This window comes from Diaphorina citri, unplaced genomic scaffold, assembly GCF_000475195.1.
Source record: "Diaphorina citri unplaced genomic scaffold, Diaci psyllid genome assembly version 1.1 scaffold259, whole genome shotgun sequence".
Taxonomy (NCBI): Eukaryota; Metazoa; Arthropoda; class Insecta; order Hemiptera; family Psyllidae; genus Diaphorina; species Diaphorina citri.
Genome location: NW_007377696.1, coordinates 45,240 through 68,575, shown reverse-complemented (window position 1 = coordinate 68,575; position 23,336 = coordinate 45,240). Strand labels below are relative to the sequence as shown.

Below are 23,336 nucleotides of genomic sequence, written 5' to 3'. Positions count from 1 at the left end.
AATACTTGTTCTTTAACCTAGCTAGCAGTTGAAAAAGGGTTTATATGGCTTTAAAAGAGCCAGCCTAAAGCTGTGTCCATACATAGTCGACGGCCGTCGATGTTTGGACACACCTTAACCCTTTGGTGACCGATATAAACTGTGGTTTACATCGAGGTTCAGACGTTCTCCGTAACGAACGTCTAAGGTCACCAAAGGGTTAAGGCAACGCACAACAAAACTTTAGGTTCCTACTTTGGAATAATCCTGACTAGTTATGTTATTAATCTTGATTTTACTTTTTGTTTCAGAGCAAAGCCACGTTGACGGAGCCCATAGATTTTGAGTCTTTTGTCCTGAAGAATAAAACCCTCCTTCAGAATGATCCGCAACGAGAACTCCTCCTCTATCCTCCAGATGACATATCGGTAAGTTTTTACTACTGTGTATAGGGAACCTAGGTAATAATTAGACACTCTCGGGTATGGACAATTGGACACTCGTCACTGGAAGGTCGGCAGGCGGAGTGCCTGCTCGTTTTCCGCGGAGTTAACACTGTTTTACGAATATCTTGGTATTGGTAGGGCCATCGGCTTTAATAAGCGCCCTATATCACTGCGACCTGGTTGGATCTTTTGTGACTTTCCCTTTATTTATCTAGAATTCTAGAAGAGCCCTATAATTCTTACGAAGGCCAGGGTTCTTTTAGGACTGATTCATTCCTTTGACTTCTTTAGGTGTTGTGATTATCCTTGAGATGTAAAGCAGTCGTTTGTGAGAGGCAACTCCACATTCGCACAAATACTTTTTCGTGCTTTTTTGATTACAATCATGCTTCCCCCCCCCTTTATCTTTTTTTTTTCTCGAAAAATTTGCCTGCTTGCGTCTAGAAAAGGTGCCCGACCCCTGGTCTAGACTAGGAGCCACAAGCCTTTACGAATATCTTGGTATTGGTAGGCCATCGGCTTTAATAAGCGCCCTATATCACTACGACCTGGTGTGATCTTTTGTGACTTTCCCTTTAGTTATCTAGAAATTTAGAAGAGCCCTAGAATTCTTACGAAGGCCAGGGTTCTTTTAGGACTGATTTCTTTGACTTCTTTAGGTGTTGTGATTATCCTTGAGATGTAAAGCAGTCGTTTGTGAGAGGCAACTCCACATTCGCACATATACTTTTTCGTGCTTTTTTGATTACAATCATGCTTTCCCCCCCTTTATCTTTTTTTTTCTCGAAAAATTTGCCTGCTTGCGTCTAGAAAAGGTGGCCGACCCCTGGTCTAGACTAGGAGCCACAAGCTCCTTTATCATATCTCCCCCTTGTGTTGATTTCAGCAAGTGGTTCTACCGCGCCGTTACCGTACCGTGTGTCACAGCGTGCCCTCTCATATCAACCTCAAGGAGTGCTCGCTGTTTACCCGGGAGTGTGTCAAGACCTACACCTGTAATTGGCACCTCATTCATTACAAGTACAGCGCCTATTCGGGCTCCTATTTAGACCTTCCCAAGTAAGTTGTGCCCGGGGCCAGCTTCGAGCTTTTTGCACCTAAATGTAGTAATAGAAACAAAGAAAAAACTAAAATACTAAAAAAATAATAAATACTAAATTTTAGTACTAATAGTACTAAAATTTTTGGCCTCTAATTTGGATTTTGGAACACTCAAAGGCTTGGAACAAAGTGTAAATCCTCAACTCATGAAGTATGCAAGAGAAACCGAATCTTCCATTGCTTTGGCCAGGAGGGAACAGCGCAAAAGATTGTTTAGCATATACCCCTTTATGTCAGTAAGTACACTAAAAAATACAACAACAATAAAAAAGACATCGAAAAAAACCGGACTTAGGAAACCATCTGGGATGTAGGTAATTGAGCTTAGGACATTGTAATCCCATCTGGTGGCTACGTCCCATCACTAGTTTAGGCATTATCATGATCTATTTGGTTCCCACAAAATAATGATCACCGATTAATAAGCCCCATCCTGGATGCCAGCTCTGACTTTGTAGAAAGGAAAAATATTGGGGCGCAAGAGGGAGAATGGCCTAGTGGTCAAGTTCCTTGAAATTTGACGACAACAGCAACAACGTAATCACCGATTTTAATCCCCTCCTTTCTCCCTCTAGCATTCCAAAGGTACCTCCCAATCCCCTGCCAACTCCCCCTATCTGAACGACTCCCAGCAAGAGCCTTACAAGGAACAGTTCGGGGTTCGAATCCTGGTCAAATGTGAGGAGGTCAAGTTTCGATTACAAGCCCCTGTCAGTGAGGATAGCACAGAGTGTACACAGGTATGTATCTTTTTTTCTAAGGCTTACATTAGACTCCTGTGGTCTGTGTCGTAGGATGCCCCTCCCGTAGTATGCCTCTCATCAGGTGAAAGAGAAGAGACACAATACTTCCCATTTAGGTGCTGGGTCAACACGAGAACACCAGAAAGCAACCCGTAGAAATATTTGCATTCCAAAAACGATTACAATTTTTGTCGATGGTGGGAATCGAACCCGGGGCCTTCTGCATGGCAAGGGAGCGTGTTAATATTGGTTTGTACAATTTTATTTTTAAGTGGTAACGTACGCAAGTCTGGGATTGAGTTAGATTTCTTTCCTAGCCTAGTTTAGCCTAGCCCCCTTTTTTAAACACCACCTGAAACTTTTACGCTACCTTTATCTTACTTCCCCCCCCATTGCATTCCAGGTGGAGCCGTACTTCACAACGCTCGCTCTGTTCGACGCCAAAGAAGGTCGCAAGATCTCCGAAGATTTTCATTTCAATGTAAACTCACCGGAGATGCAAAAACTCATGGAGGAGATATGTTATGAAGATGAAGGAGGAGATGGAGGTGATAGTAATAGCTGTGATAATCATGTGGAGAATGGTGGAGATGTGCCGGGACGGAAAAGATGCCCTAGCTACTTATGCCAAGGTAAGCTTGAAATTAAATTCAAAAATACCTAGACAAAATTAATGGAGAACACTTGAGAAAAAAGAGATATCTTAGCGATCTCTCCATTAACAATATTCGTCTCCTGGTACATCTGGTGTACTTGTTACACGATGCAGGCAGAACAGATGCCCTAGCTACGTATGCCAAGGTAAACTTAAAAGTAACTGCGGCCTAACAGAAGATAGTGACAGAAGATTCTGCGTAACAGAAGATACTGCAAAAATATCTAGATGAAATTGAGAACACTAAAAAAAAAGAGTAGTGTCTAAAATTTGAAATGCATCAATAAATAGGGGGGATGCATTTTCACACTTAGCCATTTTGGAACCACCAACAACCAAGTTTATCTCATTTGGGACTCATGGGAGTTTAGGTATTTCATTACAAAATAAATACTTTATTTAGACTGTCAGTGTAGTATACAGAGTATACTTCATTTAGACTCCAGCGTAGGACTATTACACCTACCTCGGTGGTGTAGTGGTCAAGGCCCTCGCCTGGTAGACAGGAGGGCGTGGGTTCAATCCCAGCCGAGGTATGGAATTTTATCCTCAAATTATAGAGAATTTGACCACAATAATAGTAGTAGCCTACTGCTGGAGTAAAGGGACTTTTCAGTCCTATGCGAGCAGTATAAATCGCTGGAGTAAAGGGACTTATCAGTCCTATGCGAGCAGTATAAATAAGCACTATTATTATTATAATAATAGTAGTAGCCTACTGCTGGAGTAAAGGGACTTTTCAGTCCTATGCGAGCAGTATAAATAAGCACTATTATTAGTATTATTATTATTATTATTTATACACATACATATCTGGTTGGTTCCTCTCTTGAAAAATTTTTTGCAGATATTAACATGACGGAAATGGGTGTTCCAATGTAAACAGGTAGGTGGCAGAGATGTGAGTGAGTTGTAGAAAAGAACTACTCAAAGTAAATTCATTATCGACTTTTTGGACTTATCCCACAAACAACGTACCTACTGCACTCACTCTCCAAGTCTCCAAGCTTCTTAACTTTTAAAAATTGTGCTAACTAAAGTTCATTTTATAACATAACCTCTTCATGTCCCCAGGCTGTGATGAGTGTGAGTGAACCTCACTCGGCGACCGAGCTGCCTGGTCGCGCCATAAAGGTGGCGTTCCGATCCTAGCGGCCGGGTCGAACGACTTCCATTACAAACTTCCAGTCGACACAAATTATTACAAAAATAGTATTTTACAAGGCAGACGCGCTACCCTCCAAGCTAACCAGACTTACTAGGAACTTCTAGTTAGACCATATTATGACCATTTTGTGTGACTTTTCTATTTGTTGCTGAATTATCGGGGACAGCCGTCATGTAATGGTGACAAAGAGGTAAGAAATAGGTACGCGTACATCAGCAACTTTCTGTAGAACATAAAAAGAACGCCTACTAAAGCAACTTTCTGTAGAACATAAAAACCCATAAGTAGGTTGTGATAGGTTGTAAGCATGCATGAAGACAATATTTTTTTATTTTTTACCTCACTCGGAGATCTACCTGGTACTCAGGATAGACAAAATGTTACAAGGCAACGTTATTCAGGTGGCAGAACCTTACATTCGTAGTGGCAAGGACCCGAAACTCGCCCTCAAAACCTACAAAAGCTTTCGATCCACCTGTCAAAGGTAAGAAATCCTTCGAGTTTCTAAAAATAAAAAAAACTGACCATCGAAAATTTTACCCGATTACATTACTTTCCTTCAAAATAAACAAAATGTCTTGCCATTATAATGGGTATAGGTAGATATAAATTGATACTGTGTGACTGTGTCTCATCTCAAAGCTATACACTTGTATCTACAGTATTCAGAACTTGTTTTACTTTTCAATTTTTATTGTTTTCCTTTTCTTCTTCCTCCTCCACCTCCTCCTCTGCCACTTCTTCTTCTTCTTCTTTTCTTCCTTCTCCTCCTTCTTCTCCTTGTCCTCCTCCTCCTTTCTGTCTCTTTTCTCTCACTTTTTTCTCTTTCAAAACTTAATATCTTCTTTTTCATCGCCTTTTCCCGTGTACAGATGGGGTCGGCTTTTTTCGTCAACCTCTCTGTCAGCCCTATCAAAACTTGATATATATTTAAATAAAACCTACCTATTCTCTCATTTCCAGAATACGCAAGTATCGTATGCCGTTCGCGTGGAGTGCCCGCCCTCTGTTTCGCCTCTACAGCGACGAACTCGACACTACTTCGGATTTCCCCGCCTTATATCGGCAAGACTCGGCTCGGCTCAAAGACGAGGAGATCCTCAAGATACTGGCTGACTATAGGAAGTGAGTATATAATTACTATTATAATTACAGTCATTTAAAAATTATGTAAGGTGTATGAGGTATGAGATATAGTTAGAGCTTGGGACTTTTGTAAAGAAGATTTTTGTAAAAAGGGTCCGCCCATTTGTGTAATTAAATCTATAAATTATCATGTCTTTGTTTCCCGCAGGCCAGACAAGCTGAACAAGCTCACCGTCATTCCAGGCCGGGCCACAATCACCCTCTCCCCCTACCGAGACCCTCTGAACAACTCCCTCACCTCCGACCTTCTTCCCCTCAAACCCTTCCCCTCTCCCCCCTCGTCCCCGCCCACGATAGAAGTGGCCCCTCTGCACCCCCCGGAGTGCCCCCATACGGTATATAGGAACACCCTGTATGTGTATCCAGAGAGTTTGGCGTTTGAATCTCAGAAGACGTTCACGCGGGCGAGAAACATTGCGTTTAAGTGTAAAATTTTTTTTTTTTTTTTTTTTTTTTTTTTTTTATGTGCGTTAGCTTTCTTTATACTAAAGGAAATTAAGGGCGCAATCAATGCATCTCCCTGTCTATTGTTATATTGATTTATACAACGTTTACTCCTACTGTTCTTCTTCATTTCTTCAGGATCCCCTTACCAAAGGAAGCGGTGTCACCAAGCAGGGCTTTCTACTCAAAGGTCCTGATGGGGGGAGTGATCGGATGTTTGTCAACCTGGGACACAAGTCTTTCAAACGAAGATATTGTTATCTGAGGTAAGACAATGTGGTTAGGTGGAAGAGCTTTTGGAAATTTGTGTCTTTTTGAAGGGTTGAAGAAATAAAAGATAAGGATTTTTCCCCTTGCTAAAGAAACAGCAAAGGTGCGAAGGGCATCCACTCGTAAAATTTTTGTAGCCAAAACCAAATGTCAACCCAAAGCAGTCACCCTAGCTAGGGCTGATTGAGAGGCGAAAAACTCCGACCCCGTCTGGACACGGGAAAAGGCGAAGAAGAAGGTAAGCATCGAACCCGGGACCCTCTGCATGGCAAGCAAGCGTGTTACCACTACCCTAATTTCTTTCCTATCTTGTATTTCAGGCGAGAAGTGGATGGCACCTATATTCTAGAACTTCACAAAGATGACAAGAAGGGTGAAGCTAAAGCTACTATTGTGATGGACTTCTGTACGGAAGTTGTTAGGGTAAGTCTCATATCTCATACCGGATTATATGTAGTCCCTTGAATAATGTTCAAAGTAGTTCAAACGGTTCTTTCCCCCCGAAACCACAGCAATACATTTACAGCTACGAGATAGCGACCAGGAGAATGCCAGACCTTTGAAGGTAAGGAACATTGCGTGTATTGTACAGCTACGAGATAGCGACCAAGAGAATGCCAGACCTTTGAAGGTAAGAAACATAGCGTGTATTGTACAGCTACGAGATAGTGACCAGGAGAATGCTAGACCTTTAAGGTAAGGCGAAGTTTTTCCTAAGCAGATTATGTTTGTTTTCGGAAGAGCTGACTTTTTTTTCTCCTCTTCGATTTCGAGACGATAACACGTAATTAGTTACAGTACCATCTTTTTTTTACATATTAACTTTTGGTAATTATTTTACAACCGGAAAAAAACACTCCTTAATTTGTCGTCTGTTCCACTATTTCTCTCGATGATACAATTAGACATAGTGTGTAGACTTTGCTTTTATTTTAAGACAAATCGTCTACTCAAGTTTCACCTTAGAACCTGAACTTTTTTTTTTAGAGGTTTGAACTGCTGTAACTGCTAAGGTCTTATCGTCCCGAAATCGAAGAGAGAAGAAAGACAGGAACTTAGATTCCAAGTTAGAACTCGTTTCAACTTACCAAACATCTACCTCCGTTTTGCAGAATATCTACAGCCGGTTCGGCGCTCTCACTCACTCCGCCTGCTGCGCGGTTCTCCATCACTCTCCCTCGCCCTCGTGGTATGACGAAATCAAGATCCTTCTCCCCTCCCGTCTCTCTCCCTCGCATCATTTGCTGTTCATATTCCGACATATATCCATAGAGGCTGCCAAGAAGAAGGAGGGGGGAGCGGAGACCAGTGTCGGATATGCGTGGATACCGCTCATCAGTAAGGGAAGGTGAGATTCTGTATACTCATAGTGCTTATTTATACTGTTCGCATAGGACTGAAAAGTCCCTTTAAGTACTCCAGCAGTAGGCTACTACTAGCATCATTTGCTGTTCATATTCCGACATATATCTAATAAAGACCACCAAGAAGAAAGAGGGGGGAGCGCAAACCAGTGTTGGCTATGCTTGGATACCGCTCATCAGTAAGGGAAGGTGAGAAAGAAATAATCAAAGAAAAGAACAGGCCGAGACTTCGAGACTGCACCGATACCATTACCTACTTTATGAAATTTTGTTGTAAGATGGACGATTTTTTTTCGGTACTTGTTTAGAAATCACGTCAATGGAAAATTACTACCAAAAGAACTGTCACAAATGTTATTGAGCAGTGACCAGTGTTATTATAGGGTTAGGTTAAACACAAAAGGGACTTTTCTTTTTCATTGTCGGTTCTTTTGAATAATTGCCTTTTTTTCCTCCTAATATTCTTCTGAGCTGATAATAATCTCCATCTTTGTAACCGAGCGGTTAAGCGCATTGACGGTACTGGGTTCGGATCCCGGGCTTCTAAGAATTGAGGCTCCAAGAAAAGATAATTGGTTGAAAACATTTTCACAGTCAGCTCCCATGGCGTAGTGGTCACTGCACTCGCCTTGCACGCGGGAGACCCGGGTTCGATTCCCGGCGGGGTCAGGAAATTTGTATCATGCAAATGATTGATTCCGTGACTGGCTGTTGCGGGGCCCACTCAGCCTCGTGAGGAAAATGAGTAGCTATGACATATAAATGCGCATACCGACCGGTGCCAGCATGGTAGGTAAACATTGGATTTTAGGATTATTGAGATATTGGGAAAAATCCCACAATGCTGCAGTGAGCACCAAAGTTGTGACATAATAACACAAAGAAACTGCATTTACAATTAAAATTCCTTTTATTTGACTTCTTCCCTCTTTCACTTTTTTTTTTAATTCTTCCCTCTTTTTCACACTTGTTCTTCCTCTTCTTTTCACAGATGCTTCGTAATGAGCGGTTTCCTCAAAGTTACCTGACCAACGTGGAATCCCTCCTCAATGTCCTCAGTCCCTATTTGACTTCCAAACACAAGGATATGCCACAAGAAGTGCAACAACTCAACGCCAGTGTCGCATTCTTCCTTAAGGTAAGCTATTATTATTTTTTTTTCTTCCTTCGAATCCCGGCCAGGGTGGAAATTTTCTGACCGAAATTTTCCGTTCCTGGATAGGCATGGATGTTATAATATTTAGAAGACAAATCAGATGCAAAATCGGAGCAAATTTATTTCTCGATTCAAAATCAAATTCAGATGGAGAATGCATCTTTGAACGTCAAATCAAACTGGCTGAAGTGTTGAACCAGTCCGAAAATATTACAGACATATAAATGCGCATAGCGGCCGGTGCCAGCATGGTAGGTAAACATTGGATTTTAGGATTATTGAGATATTGGGAAAAATCCCACAATGCTGCAGTGAGCACCAAAGTTGTGACATAATAACACAAAGAAACTGCATTTACATTTACAAAACATTTTCACTGGAACAATCGTAAGTGATAGAGTAGAGCAATCGGTCTACTCTATCAACCCATTGGCTAAATCTATCTTTCTCGATTATTGAGATATTGGGAAAAATCCCACAATGCTGCAGTGAGCACCAAAGTTGTGACATAATAACACAAAGAAACTGCATTTACATTACATTTTCACTGGAACAATCGTAAGTGATAGAGTAGAGCTATCGGTTTACTCTATCAACCCATTGGCTAAATCTATCTTTCTGTAACCCTTTCCCGGCTCAGAATCAACCTGGACAAGCAATGTATCCCGGTAGCGTCCCATCTGCCCCCCGGTTACCTTTCCGTGCAGCCCCTCGGTCTAGGCAAGGGTTACGCTGGCCCCGACATCACCTGGGTAGACGCTCAGAAGCCCCTGTACACGGTCAGTTTTACGCTCAATTCTACCGTTTTTACGCGAGATACCCACCTGCACAATTTATTTGCCCATGGGGAGCGACTGCTTCTCGAACCCAGAACCCCCGGGTCGCCAGTCCCAACGACTTCACCACCCCCGGATACGGAGACCTGTAAGATATTGAAGGTAAGACATGGGATCCCCCTAAACATAATTAGTCTTACTTTATCATGGACACTCGTTGCTATGTTGAAAGCCCAGAAGGGGTTTAGGCAGTAGAACAGCCCAAATATCTGTTTCGAATGTTTCGGTACACAAACTAAAGAGAGAGAGAGAGAGAAAGTGTTTTTAGAATATTAAATGCTACTCAAAATATTGACCTTTTAAAGACACTTCTTCACAACTTTGACTTCAGAACTGGATTTTTCTGTAGGAAAAATTACTTAGGAATTGTAGGAATCGTCCATCCATTTAGAATGTTCACCCAAATGCATATATGCTCCCTTTATTCCCTCTAGGCAGCCCATGCTATTCAGCTGAGCTCGGTCGTTCAATTCCTGCCCACCATTTTGAATCACGTGTTTCGTGTGCTCGTACGTGTGTGTTCCGCCAGCCAGGATCTTTCCATTAACATTATTCGTCTCCTGGTCCACCTGGTGTACTTGTTACACGGTGCAGGCAGAACAGATGCCCTAGCTACTTATGCCAAGGTAAGCTTGAAATTAAATTCAAAAATACCTAGACAAAATTAATGGAGAACACTTGAGAAAAAAGAGATATCTTAGCGATCTCTCCATTAACAATATTCGTCTCCTGGTACATCTGGTGTACTTGTTACACGATGCAGGCAGAACAGATGCCCTAGCTACGTATGCCAAGGTAAACTTAAAAGTAACTGCGGCCTAACAGAAGATAGTGACAGAAGATTCTGCGTAACAGAAGATACTGCAAAAATATCTAGATGAAATTGAGAACACTAAAAAAAAAGAGTAGTGTCTAAAATTTGAAATGCATCAATAAATAGGGGGGATGCATTTTCACACTTAGCCATTTTGGAACCACCAACAACCAAGTTTATCTCATTTGGGCATGGATTTTTTTTTTTTTTTTTTTTTTTTTTTGGAAATTGGTCTGGTTTAAATGGCCTGTGATGCTTTCATGGTTGAATAACGTTTATAAAGAGGACAAAACTTATGTAGATAAATAATAGTAAATAATAAATAAATTAAAGAAAACACTTCTTGGGGTTCCTATAATCCCTCTATTGGGGCTTGTTGGACGAATGTCATTATTTTATGTACTGCCTCCCCCGAATCTCCTAACATGTGGTTGAGGGTTCGTTCATTTGGAGTGAAAAGTTGGTTGCGTAGGATGGAGTACGTTGGGCAGGCAGTTAATATATGTTTGATTGAGAGGAGGTGCCCACATTGACAGGATGGAGGCTCCTCTCTCTTTAACTTGTGTTGGTGGGTTAAGCGGCTGTGTCCTGTTCTTAGTCTGGCTATTGTTGTCTCTATATTTCTTGATTTATTAAATGATGTTTCCCAGGTTGTTGGTAGGGGTTTTATCTCAGAGATTTTGCTTGTATTATTTTCGTAAGAGTTTTTCCATTTTTCAAGTATTGTGCGTTTGATTGTTGTGGCCACATCACTTGCTACGTAGGACTATTATTATTTATACACATACATATCTGGTTGGCTCCTCTCTTGAAAGAAATTTTGCAGATATTAACAGTGGACCAATAGGGATCTATTGTGATCAATAGCGTCGGACTAAAGAGTTCCTTTTTGTGAGCAGAGTTGTATTCGATTATGTGAAATAAAAGTCAGTCAAACATGGTTGGACCAATGAGATTCCGCTTTGGACGTAAACACAGCAAAATCTCACAATCCCATTGGTTCAGCCATGTTTGACTGACTTTTAGTCTGTCTGTCTTTAGACTAGACTGTCAAATAAAGATAATAAAACACTAAACATTAAACAAACATTTTAATTCACATAATCAAATACGCGTCACGTCAGTTTCCACAGGGTCTCACTGGTTTGTTTATTTTCTTCCTCAGTTTGTGTTTGTGGGAGACATCGAGGGAGCTTCTTCTTTCAAATTATCGTCAAGAGTATGGCCCAATACTTGCTCAGCACGGGTAGAATAAAGGTGAGTCCGTAACTTTATTGGATTAATTAAGTATAGGGATCCTCTAGTTTCAATCGTGAGTTGGTAAGTCTCGAATACTGATTTTCTATTGGTGAAAAAGTTTCTGCCTTACTCTGGCTTCTTCTTTCAAATTATCGTCAAGAGTATGGCCCAATACTTGCTCAGCACGGGTAGAATAAAGGTGAGTCCGTAACTTTATTGGATTAATTAAGTATAGGGATCCTCTAGTTTCAATCGTGAGTTGGTAAGTCTCGAATACTGATTTTCTATTGGTGAAAAAGTTTCTGCCTTACTCTGGCTTCTTCTTTCAAATTATCGTCAAGAGTATGGCCCAATACTTGCTCAGCACGGGTAGAATAAAGGTGAGTCCGTAACTTTATTGGATTAATTAAGTACCTATAGGGATCCTCTAGTTTCAATCGTGAGTTGGTAAGTCTCGAATACTGATTTTCTATTGGTGAAAAAGTTTCTGCCTTACTCAGGCTTCTTCTTCCAAATCATCGTCAAGAGTATGGTCCAATACCTGCTCAGCACGGGTAGAATAAAGGTAAGTCTGAAACCTTATTGGATTAAATAAGAACACTTCTAGTGTCATGTTGGTCATTCCAGTCATACGACTGGCACCACATAGTCCAAAACTACACACTATTTTGCTTCTCAAAATGATAGAGAGAACTGTTTTATTTGAACTCAGTCAGCTCCCATGATGTAGTGGTCACTGCGCTCGCCTTGTAAGCAGGAGACCCGGGTTCAATTCTCGGTGGGGTCAAAATATTTCATGCAAATGATTTATTCCGTGACAGGCTGTTGCGGGGCCCACTCAGCCTCGTGAGGAGTTTGCAATCCCCTCTATGAAACCCAGCGCCGTATCCAGGATTTTGCCGAGGGGGGGGCCCGAGGGTCCAAACACCAATCGACATTTTTGAAGTCTGACCGTTAGAGGGACAAGGACTCTGATTGTTATCGTTTTCCTCTGTAAATAACGTTCAATAAAAAAAAAGAAGTCTAGCCTACAGTACAGGAGAAAAATGAAGGTCGAAGGTAGGGGAGGGGAGGGGGGGTCGCTGGGCCCCCTCGACCCCAATTTTTCGGAACGTAAAGTAAAGGAGAAAAATGGAGCTCGAGGTAGGGGCCCTGGCCCTCTCGCCCCCCCCCCAAGTACAGCCCTGATCAAACCCCTCAAAAGTACTTGCTTAAATTATTATCATAGTTCATCATTTACAAAGGAATTAATTTAAATTTGATGTTTTTGAGCTCGATCGCACCATAAAATTTTCCGAATATGTAGGTACTTACCTACCTACCTATGTGGAAGTAGAAAAAAAAAACTTCAAATTGCAATCTCGGGGCTCAGAGTGGTTATACTATCTGCTGTAACATATAGGTACCTTGCCATTATACCTAGTTAGGTATAGGTATAGGTACATTATTATTATCCATTTATTTATTTAATCAGCTCCCATGGCGTAGTGGTCACTGCACTCGCCTTGCACGCGGGAGACCCGGGTTCGATTCCCGAATCAAGAATAATAATAAACTGAATATTAAACAAATTAGGTAGGTACATAGGTACTGATTTTCTTTAATCACGATCGAATAAACTATATGCTGAAAAATTCCCGGAGGGACGGACCCAGCTTGTTTGATTATAAACCAGCTCGTATTTTATTATTCTTTACTCAAGTTTAATCAAAAGCGGACTGACCGTTTGGAAATTATTGCATCCAATGGAACTACAGCCTATGCTTATTAGGGTTTCATAGGGAAAGTCGTTTGCTTTATCCTGGCTTCTTTATGTATCACTATTTAACAAAGAACACAGCTTTTAACAAAGATCAAAAGCTTACTTATGTACATAGATATTCAATTGCATACCCAACCCCTCCCAGTAAACTTCATCCCGGCTTACCAGTGCCCCAAATTCCCTCCCCCCTTTCTTCCTGGCTTCTTTATGTATCACTATTTAACAAAGAACACAGCTTTTAACAAAGATCAAAAGCTTACTTATGTACATAGATATTCAATTACATACCCAACCCCTCCCAGTAAACTTCATCCCGGCTTACCAGTGCCCCAAATTCCCTCCCCCCTTTCATTTAGGATGTGGTTATCCACAGGGCTAGACTGGGCTACGTTTGAAAAATAATTATAATAAACGAAACATCGATTTTTTCTATTTTAAAGCCTAGCCGACCCTAGCCCTGTTTATAACCACAACCTTACTGTTTTCTTTTTCTCATTTGCCTAATAACTGTGCTTTCTCAATTCTCACTCATAGGATAACGGGGTAAGTGCTTTCGTATATCACAATCACCTTTACACTTTTGTATGCTCTTTGCTTGTCGATTACAACAATACCGCCCACCCACCCTTACATGTTTATGTGAATGCTACCACTGTTTAATATATTTCACAATACAATATAATAAATAAGATATTATAATTTTATATTGCTCAGAACAGTTGTCGATTTTTACCCGTTAAAACTTTAATTTGAACTAGAATTATTAGAAAAGCACGAACACATAGCCCCCCAAAAAAATTCCCCAGTTTTAATTTTCCAGCTTGAAAATATTGAATCTTTGTTTGACATTCTCTTTGGCAATTAGTTTTAGCCGATTATTGTAATGCTGATCTTTCATTAAATAAATGCATAAATCTTTTATTATTGTTACATAATTGTTACATACATTGTTACATTATTGATACTAGCATAAATTAACAGCATACTTTCTATCTTTATAAGTATATTAATTTCTTTGATGCAAATTCAGCCTAAAATTTGTCTCAACTAAAAGTTACAGTTCTCTATAGTGTTTTACGTATACCGTCGCAGTCTACTACTCATTTGTTCGCGATATCCGCGGTTTGTTCGCGATATCCGCGGTTAGTTCGCCGTATTCGCGGTATCCGCGGTTTGTTTGCGGTATCCGCGATTTTGTTCGCGGTATCTGCGGTTTGTTCGCGGAATCCATGGCTAAATAAATTTTGCGCTTTAATGTTGATAGATTTTTGGTCTATCGTTTCTTGGGTTGCGACACCTGTTCTTGGTTTGTCCGCATCCCCAACTACACCACTAAGGTTCGTTTTACTAGTTTTAATACTCAGCCATATATCTCTTCCAGACTTTGCCTGTACGAGTTCAAATATATGGGGAAGCGTCACATAGCCTCGCTAGGGCGAGGCTCATCAAGCACTGCCTCGGGCAATACCCCCAGCCTCGCAGGCAAACCCCCTTCCAAATCCATGACCTTGCCCGCGCGTATGCAACCCCCTGACTTCTCTGTAGAACCTAGCCACGCCCTGCTCAGTGGTACGAACAGTGTGGGCAGAGACAACAGTGTACATCTGAGAGGTGAGGACAGTTCAGTTGAATATTTTGGTGTAAAATTGTAATTTATTTTAGTGTAAGTTGTATAGTGATGGGCTTTGTGATAAGTTGTATTGTACGTACGGCTTACTAGCTTTTTACTACAGAACTGGAAAGGAAAAAAAATACAAAAAAGAAAAACAGTCGTTTTTTTTATAAGTCCTAGCTAGATTTTACGAGATAGTTATGTAATTGAACAAGGTCGTTAAAATCCGTTTAGTGTTTCATCGACTCCACGATTTAGTGATTTTCGTATAAACACCACTAAAGTATAAATCTGAAACATATGCAGACATGAAGAAGAAGAAGACATCTGATAGAGTAGAATGGAGAGCTATAAACCAATCTTAGGATTGAAAAAGATGATGATACAACCTTTCTTCTCGTTTCAGCAGACTCGGAATCCAACCTGTCCGCCTTCCACCAGGCGCTGCTCGAAGCCAACCTAGCCACCGAGGTCGGCCTTATCTGTCTGGACTCACTCGGCCTCTATTCTGTCCATTTCAAGGATAGCCTTCTAGCCTCGGGCGGAGATAACGCTACCATGCGGTCAGTGTTGGAACTATACTTGTGCTTTCTACGGCTGGGCCAGTCGGAGACCCTGTTCAGGCATGTGTTTGCCTCGCTGCGGTCTTTTATCAATCACTTCTCCCTCGCCCTGTTTCAAGGTAAGCTAGTGGTTTGGTGAACTGTAAAGTTCTTATTTTCTAATGAATTAAACTCATTAAAAAAAAAAAAAAAATAGGTACAGTCCTTCTTCTCCCCCTCTTTCTCACCTCCTCTTCCCTCTTCTTTTTCCCCTCCTCTTCTTCTTCTCCCCTCCTCTTCTTCTCCTTCTCCCCTCCTCTTCCCTCTTCTCCTTCCTTTTTCTTCGTCTTCTCCTTTTCCACCTTTTTCTTCTCTTTCTTTTCCTCCTCCTTCTTCATCATCTTTCATTTTCTCATTTTATTTATGTTGATCTAAGTATACATTCTATAATCTATAAGTACTATCACAAGCTTCTCTTATTTTGAATTTTTGTTTTGATGACATTTTTTCCGTGATTTTTTCCCTCCAATCGTGATTTTTACTGGGATTTTTTTTTACGCGGAAGGGAGATATTTTTAATATACCAAATGTACGAATAAATATACCTATTACTAATAAAATTATTCACCTTTCAAATGTCTGTGTGACCACTGGCTCCTTTTTTTTTTCCACTTTCATAAGTTATACCTTATTAGACAGATTTCGCAACGCATTTTTTTGGGGGATCGGGACGATGCTCGACGAGTTTTGGTTTCTGCGCATGACACACGTTTTGGGGTTTTGAACACGGGGATCGGAGTTACGATGTTTTGGCTTGAACATTCACACCAACAATATTACTGATGTTCTCGATCTAGCAGTCTAGCACCTTAATGGAAAACATTTTGTCTCTTCTTGTCCATCTGATCAATTGATCATAGATTATCATCATTCCATCTCAGATATCTTTTATTATATCTTGAATCCTAGATTTTACTCATTTTATGGCTCTATTTAACGTAGCAATATTCTCCTAAAAGAGCTCTTCCACCTATTATTATAATGTCAAAGCGGTCTCTTCTTGATCCTTTGGGTGCCGCGTCCATTTTTTGTGTAGAACTATTGCACTGCCACCTAACCTTCCTGATTTACAAGCCCTTGCTTCTGTCTTGTTTGTATTGCAGGGTCAGCTAGCTCGGATAGCCATGTTGTATCTACCCTGGCTCGGTATCGCCATTGATAATCTACCTCGACTTACGGCTGGCGTCACGACTAACTACAAGCTCAATCCGTTGTGCAGTGTGGACGGCAGTGAAGTTAGCCTAGCCAGTAGTCCTCAAAGGTAAGTAGATATATCCCAAAGTTAAGGGGACGCTATCTGGTTGAGGGACTTTAAACAGGGAGTAGACCAGCTTAGTCTGGCTGGGGAACTTTAAACAGGGAGTATACCGGCCTGAATTTCCCTTGCTAAAGAAATAGCAAAGGGTGAGTGCGAAGGGCGTCCACTTGTAAAATTTGTAGCCAAAACCAAATGTCAGTTAAAAGTAATCACCCTAGTTAGGGCCGATTGAGAGCAGCTTAGTCTGGCTGGGGAACTTTAAACAGGGAGTATACCGGCCTGAATTTCCCTTGCTAAAGAAATAGCAAAGGGTGAGTGCGAAGAGCATCCACTTGTAAAATTTGTAGCCAAAACCAAATGTCAGTCCAAAAATCACCCTAGTTAGGGCCGATTGAGAAGCTGATGAAAAACGCTGACCCCGTCTGTACACGGGATTAGGCGAAGAAAAAGGAGGAGAAGAAGATTTAAGATTGTACCTCGGTACCGCTTTCGCATTACTTCAAGTGGGTGAGGTTATAGTGAGGTTAAGGTTTTCAACGAATTTACCGTTCAACCCTCGTCACCAAAACCTTAGAAGTTATACAGTGACGTAGTAACCCCTAATGAAAATCACTTTTATTTATTTCAGACTCAAAAGTCAGGAGAGTATGAATGGGAGTTTGAGTAACAGATCATCTCTAGTCATCAAGGATGCGGCTTACTTTGCTGCCATAGCAGGACAAGGTAACTATTCACTCTATTCAGGTTTCTCAATTTTTCTCACTAATTTAAGACAACTCTATGTCAGTTTCTAATAGCTCTCCTAGTTATGCAAAAATTTCCGTTTGTCTGTCTGTCTCTCTTCGTGCCCCGAGCTGAGCGTCGGGGACCCGTACAAGACTGGCTGTGTCCCTCAAGGTAAAGTCGAATACTTTATTTAGCCTTTTTGTTGTTGTTGTTGGTGTTTTTTTTTTTTTTTTTTTTTTTTTTTTTTTTTTGTGGTTGTTAAGAAGAGTACTGAGAGTGACATAGGCTACTTAAAATTGTGACGTTCCATCCTGATTCAAAATGGTGGCGCTTCAAAGTCATATCTTTTATAAGCTGTTTGATCCCATACAAAGGACTGGTCACCACTAGTTGCAACTAATTTTCGCACGTTGGAACTCGGATCAGGGGGTTTTGGGCTCGAGATCAATTCTGATTATAATCCTATTTAAAATGAAGTTTCTTATCCACAACTACTGACTACTGTTGTTACTTCTTTTCTCAGGTCTTCTGAACGGAGCCAGCTCAACAGTTAGTTTAGACTCGGAATCTCTACTCCTTTCATCTGACAATAACTCCTCCGTTTCCATGGAGACAGCTATACAGCGAGAAGATACCACATGTACTCCTAATAGACATTCCAGGTAAATAGACGTATCTTTGGATACAATGTGCTTTTCCACACCTTGGTGGTGTGGTCAAGACGCTCGTCTGGTAAGCAGAAGGGTGCGGGTTCAATCCCAGCCGGAGTATGGAATTTTGTCCTCAATATTATTTAAAAATTTGACTAACATAACAGTTGTAATATTGGACCTCACGATCGTAAAAATTAAGCCCAAACGGGATTTTCTATCTTACTTGGGGCTGCTGATTTGGCGGGGACCTTTAACCACAAAGAGGTTTTTTTTGTTTTTTGTTTTAGGATTTCATTAATTTTTGTAGGATGGATAGGTAACCAAGATCCGGCCTTGGGCTGTAGACAAAAACTAGACTTCATGATTTTATCAAGTGTCCAAGGAATTAAATTTCAATATCTGAAGATTAGTTGGTTGGTTAGGTGATTGATTGATACATTTATTGGTTGTTGAGATCATTAGTTGATTTCTTGATTGATTTTCGTTCCAGATCGGTGAGTGGCACTCAAGTGGTGCGGTGTGACAAGCTGCTCAGCTCCGAGGTCAAAGACATACTCATGTGCTTCCTCTTCCTAGTCAAACACTTGGCACAAGATCAGCTCATTGCTTGGTGGAGCAATAGTCCTCCCTCACACGTACTGTCTTTCTTCAAGTTAATAGAGTGAGTCGTGGGCAGTTCCTAGCTCATCTATCTTCGAAATCTAACCACTTTTGATTTTTATTTCTTTTATTATTATTGTCTTTTTTACTTGGACTCGAATCATCAACCTCCAGATCCCAAGTCCACTTGGATCATAAGACCTAATCTAAGACCACGAAAAAACTCATAAAATTTCAGATTTCACTAAAATTGGAAGTTTCAAGAAATACCGTAGCTTAGTACCTAGTTTCAAACTATTGATGTTTCAACATTGGGTTGTTATAAGCGCCTAATTTTTTAACCGTCGTTCCTAGAAAGCTTATAAGTTCACCAATCGATTCCTCATGAAAAGTTACATAGGAAAGACTCCTTGGTAATCTTAAATACTCTAATAGAAACTTTTGTTTTCCAAAAATCCATTTTGAGACATCACAGAGAGGGATCAGGAACAGAGAACCTTCCAACCTGAAATCAGAAGAGAGAATGAGCTCTGACAAAAATCTGGGTATAAAGAAACCTCCCCTTGACCCCCTACTACCAAAAATAAAAGTAGGGGATCAGGGGAAATGGAGGGGGTTGAGGGGAGGTTTCCCCTACATTTTGACCATAGGTTTGGAGATTCCTTTGTGGTTACTTAATAGAAGTTGTCTTCTTTCGAGTTATCACAGTTAGTTCTCGAAATCCACGGTTTTTTCGCGGTTTGATCGCGGTATCCGCGGTTTGTTCGCGGTATCCGCGGTTAGTTCGCGGTATTCGCGGTTTGTTAGCGATATCCGCGGTTTGTTCGCGATATCCGCGGTTAGTTCGCGATATCCGCGGTTTGTTCGCGGTATCCGCGGTTTGTTCGCGGTATCCGCGGTTAGTTCGCGGTATTCGCGGTTTGTTCGCGATATCCGCGGTTTGTTCGCGATATCCGCGGTTTGTTCGCGATATCCGCGGTTTGTTCGCGATATCCGCGGTTTGTTCGCGATATCCGCGGTTAGTTCGCGGTATTCGCGGTTAGTTCGCGGTATCTGCGGTTAGTTCGCGGTATTCGCGGTTTGTTCGCGATATCCGCGGTTTGTTAGCGATTTCCGCGGTTAGTTCGCGATATCCGCGGTTTGTTCGCGATATCCGCGGTTTGTTCGCGATATCCGCGGTTAGTTCGCGATATCCGCGGTTAGTTCGCGGTATTCGCGGTTTGTTAGCGATTTCCGCGGGTAGTTCGCGATATCCGCGGTTTGTTCGCGATATCCGCGGTTTGTTCGCGATATCCGCGGTTTGTTCGCGATATCCGCGGTTAGTTCGCGATATCCGCGGTTAGTTCGCGACACGGGTAGAATAAAGGTGAGTCCGTAACTTTATTGGATTAATTAAGTATAGGGATCCTCTAGTTTCAATCGTGAGTTGGTAAGTCTCGAATACTGATTTTCTATTGGTGAACAAGTTTCTGCCTCACTCAGGCTTCTTCTTTCAAATCATCGTCAAGAGTATGGCCCAATACTTGCTCAGCACGGGTAGAATAAAGGTGAGTCCGTAACTTTATTGGATTAATTAAGTATAGGGATCCTCTAGTTTCAATCGTGAGTTGGTAAGTCTCAAATACTGATTTTCTATTGGTGAAAAAGTTTCTGCCTTACTCGGGCTTCTTCTTCCAAATCATCGTCAAGAGTATGGCCCAATACCTGCTCAGCACGAGTAGAATAAAGGTAAGTCCGTAACTTTATTGGATTAAATAAGAACACTTCTAGTGTCATGTTGGTCATTCCAGTCATACGACTGGCACCACATAGTCCAAAACTACACACTATTTTGCTTCTCAAAATGATAGAGAGAACTGTTTTATTTGAACTCAGTCAGCTCCCATGATGTAGTGGTCACTGCGCTCGCCTTGTAAGCAGGAGACCCGGGTTCAATTCTCGGTGGGGTCAAAATATTTCATGCAAATGATTTATTCCGTGACAGGCTGTTGCGGGGCCCACTCAGCCTCGTGAGAAAATGAGTAGCTATGACATATAAATGCGCATAGCGACCGGTGTCAGCATGGTAGGTAAACATTGGATTTTAGGATTATTGAGATATTGGGAAAATCCTACAATGCTGCAGTGAGCACCAAAGTTGTGACATAATAACACAAAGAAACTGCATTTACATTTTTTTTTTACATTTACATTATTATTATTAATATTATTTTGAACAAACGAAGAAACTGCTGGGAAAAAGGGACTCTAATCCTATGTCAATGAAGTATTCTGAAAAAATCTCCATAAAGTGTTCGAATTCGAATTGTCACTGCTACAACAACAACATCTGGACAATCGCGAGCTGCTAGCTTTTCCAAAAGTTTACTAATTAGCGTCACTTACCCCAAGTACTCAGAACATTCAGGAGCAAAACGACCCACAGGGAATAGGGATGCATACATCCCCTTGAAAACTCTATAGCCCATGATCCCAAGCAAGAGCTCCTTTCAAAACTAGGATCTCTAAACCAACACTTCAATAGAACCCATTAGAAACTAGATTCTTTGTCCCTATTAGTGTTGACAACTGCTGTAGATAGGGCATTTTAGACCCTATTTATACTTGCCATTGGTAGGTAATTTCAGTAAATTGTTTACTGACACGCTAACCGTGAAGGTCACAAAAAAAAAAAAAAAAAAAAAAAAAAAAATCTTGAAGATTGTCATGTCTTGGAAAGAGTAAGTTCTGATTACCTATGTTAAATGTAATAATTATGTTCTTCGATTTTATTTTAAAATATTATTTTGTTGTTATTATCATTATTATTTTTCCCCCTTTCAGAAATGTCTTTCACTCATGGACCGAGGCTTTGTGTTTCGTCTCATCAACTCACACATGTCTCATTTCGCTGCCGAATCCGAGTCTCGCAGCATACAAGAACTCAAGTTCACGTTCCTCCAGATTGTCTCGTCTCATGAACACTTTGTCTCGTTCAATCTACCCGTGTGGCTCAATAAGTCTCGACAAGGTAAGTTACGGTCCTCCAGATTGTCTCGTATCATAAACACTCTGTCTCGTTCAATCTACCCGTGTGGCTCAATAAGTCTCGACAAGATAAGGTACTTTCCTCCAGATTGTCTCGTCTCATGAACACTTTGTCTCGTTCAATCTACCCGTGTAGCTCAACAAGTCTCGACAAGGTAAGATACTTTCCTCCAGATTGTCTCGTCTCATGAATGAACATTTTGTCTCTTTTAAAATACCCGTGTGGCTCAATGCAAGTGGCTTGTTCCATGAACGACTCCGCAAAACTTGGAAAAAATTCCTCGTGCTGAAAATATTGACATGACGTGGGACACGAGATTTTTACCTTATGCTAAGAATCCATACTTTCGGGTATTAATAAAATAAATTGAGAGGTCTATCACTGATCACTGGCAGATTGGAGTCAAATCTTTTGTCCATTAGGGGTTTTACGTCATTTTTAAGAACAGAGAAAAAAAATCTTCTCAGGATAGAGGTTTCATCTTCCATTCTGCTACAAACTATTAACTACCCACGTCCTCACATTTTGCCATTGCTGACCTAAATCACTTATCTTTAGACTTTCATCTCTTGTTTTCAGATCTAAGCAGCGAATATTCACTGAGTGAGGACTACTGTCGTCAGCATTTCCTCACGGGTCTGGTGCTGAGTGAAGTGAGAGCAGCATTGCATCAAGTCCTTGCAATCCGGAGGACGGGGGTTCTGACCCTGCGGGACGTTCTGGCCAAACACGAGATGGACGATAGGTATCAGAACAAGGTAAGATATGGGTGTTGGAACTTTTAAGGCTAATAAGGCTGCGATTCCATTGGATGTATACTTCCTGTTTTTCCCCCGAGGCCGAGTGGGTATCACACTAGGCTTGCACACCGGAGGTCCGGGGTTCGATTCCCGGTGGGGTCGAAATTTTTTCGGCTCTGTGCTCGGAGTTCGGGTTGCACTCAGCCTCGTTAGGACAATTGAGTAGCTACTTTAATCGAGTAGCTTTACCACAAAGAATCTGCTTTACCTCAGATATATCCAAAGTAATAATAATATCAATAATAATTGAGATTTGATTTCAAAGAAAAGATAACCTCATCAGTGTATGCTGGCAGTATAAACAAGGTATATTCCATTCTACTATTACATATCTTTGATTTCAGGTGTTCACGAAGTCCACTACACGGAACAATCTCTACTGGATCAGTTGGAATCCTGCGCCTCCTATCTGGAACAAAGCGAGCGGTACGAGCTCCTGCCCCATCTGTACCGGCTAATATTGCCCCTGTATGAAGCTCGCCGTAACTATGAAGCTCAGGCAAGATGCTATCAGGCCCTGACTCAGGCATGTTATCATGTGGTCACCACAGTGCGGTCAGGCAAGCGACTCCTGGGCAGATTCTATCGGGTTGCCTTCTTTGGACAGGTAACTATTCTGTAGGGTATAGTAGACTGAACTCGTCAGGCGAGATGCTCTCTTATTTTGTTACTCTCAGGTAATGCTGTGCTGTGCGGTAGGCTGTGTTTGGAGCTGTTGCGATGTTGTAACAGTCGTCTGTCTGTGATCCGTCAGGAGTCCTGTGCCATACTCTATCTACTCATGAGGAGCAACTTTGAGTTCTCCAATAGACGTGGTCTCACCCGGGTCCATTTACAAGTAAGAAAACATCACAACTTCTCAAATAAATTCTGACAAAAAAAAGTAGAAATTAATTAATAATAATAAAACTTAAAATAAACGGAACTTTTGACC

The 23,336-nt window shown here is 41.2% G+C and overlaps 2 protein-coding genes across 2 annotated transcripts in view; both read left to right on the top strand.

Moving 5' to 3' along the window:
- LOC103506751 (dedicator of cytokinesis protein 11-like) overlaps positions 1-23,336 on the top strand; it is a 37,094-nt gene that overhangs the window by 6,831 nt on the left and 6,927 nt on the right. The window contains exons 2-29 of the mRNA XM_026821726.1: positions 291-407; positions 1,312-1,484; positions 1,609-1,762; positions 2,102-2,266; positions 2,673-2,868; positions 3,782-3,810; positions 3,999-4,018; positions 4,430-4,576; positions 5,056-5,217; positions 5,387-5,651; positions 6,527-6,583; positions 7,065-7,300; positions 9,113-9,410; positions 9,743-9,934; positions 11,288-11,346; positions 13,658-13,666; positions 14,505-14,734; positions 15,142-15,428; positions 16,348-16,598; positions 17,224-17,318; positions 17,845-17,983; positions 18,465-18,635; positions 20,106-20,121; positions 20,222-20,302; positions 21,398-21,584; positions 22,182-22,373; positions 22,747-22,977; positions 23,080-23,240. Coding sequence (XP_026677527.1) covers positions 291-407; positions 1,312-1,484; positions 1,609-1,762; positions 2,102-2,266; positions 2,673-2,868; positions 3,782-3,810; positions 3,999-4,018; positions 4,430-4,576; positions 5,056-5,217; positions 5,387-5,651; positions 6,527-6,583; positions 7,065-7,300; positions 9,113-9,410; positions 9,743-9,934; positions 11,288-11,346; positions 13,658-13,666; positions 14,505-14,734; positions 15,142-15,428; positions 16,348-16,598; positions 17,224-17,318; positions 17,845-17,983; positions 18,465-18,635; positions 20,106-20,121; positions 20,222-20,302; positions 21,398-21,584; positions 22,182-22,373; positions 22,747-22,977; positions 23,080-23,240 — 4,320 coding nt within the window. The remainder of the gene's footprint in view (positions 1-290; positions 408-1,311; positions 1,485-1,608; positions 1,763-2,101; positions 2,267-2,672; positions 2,869-3,781; positions 3,811-3,998; positions 4,019-4,429; positions 4,577-5,055; positions 5,218-5,386; positions 5,652-6,526; positions 6,584-7,064; positions 7,301-9,112; positions 9,411-9,742; positions 9,935-11,287; positions 11,347-13,657; positions 13,667-14,504; positions 14,735-15,141; positions 15,429-16,347; positions 16,599-17,223; positions 17,319-17,844; positions 17,984-18,464; positions 18,636-20,105; positions 20,122-20,221; positions 20,303-21,397; positions 21,585-22,181; positions 22,374-22,746; positions 22,978-23,079; positions 23,241-23,336) is intronic.
- Positions 4,172-6,434, top strand: LOC113466385 (dedicator of cytokinesis protein 11-like). Its single transcript, XM_026821734.1, has 3 exons — positions 4,172-4,282; positions 5,821-5,948; positions 6,273-6,434. Exons 2-3 carry the CDS (start codon positions 5,896-5,898, stop codon positions 6,415-6,417), a joined length of 198 nt encoding a protein of 65 aa, XP_026677535.1. The 5' UTR covers positions 4,172-4,282; positions 5,821-5,895; the 3' UTR covers positions 6,418-6,434.

Excerpts from the sequence above, each read along its gene's own strand:
- LOC113466385 (XM_026821734.1), top strand. The coding sequence starts at position 5,896 with ATGTTTGTCAACCTGGGACACAAGTCTTTCAAACGAAGATATTGTTAT. Across the intron at positions 5,949-6,272 it reads CGAAGATATTGTTATCTGAG|GCGAGAAGTGGATGGCACCT; the intron begins GTAAGACAATGT and ends CTTGTATTTCAG.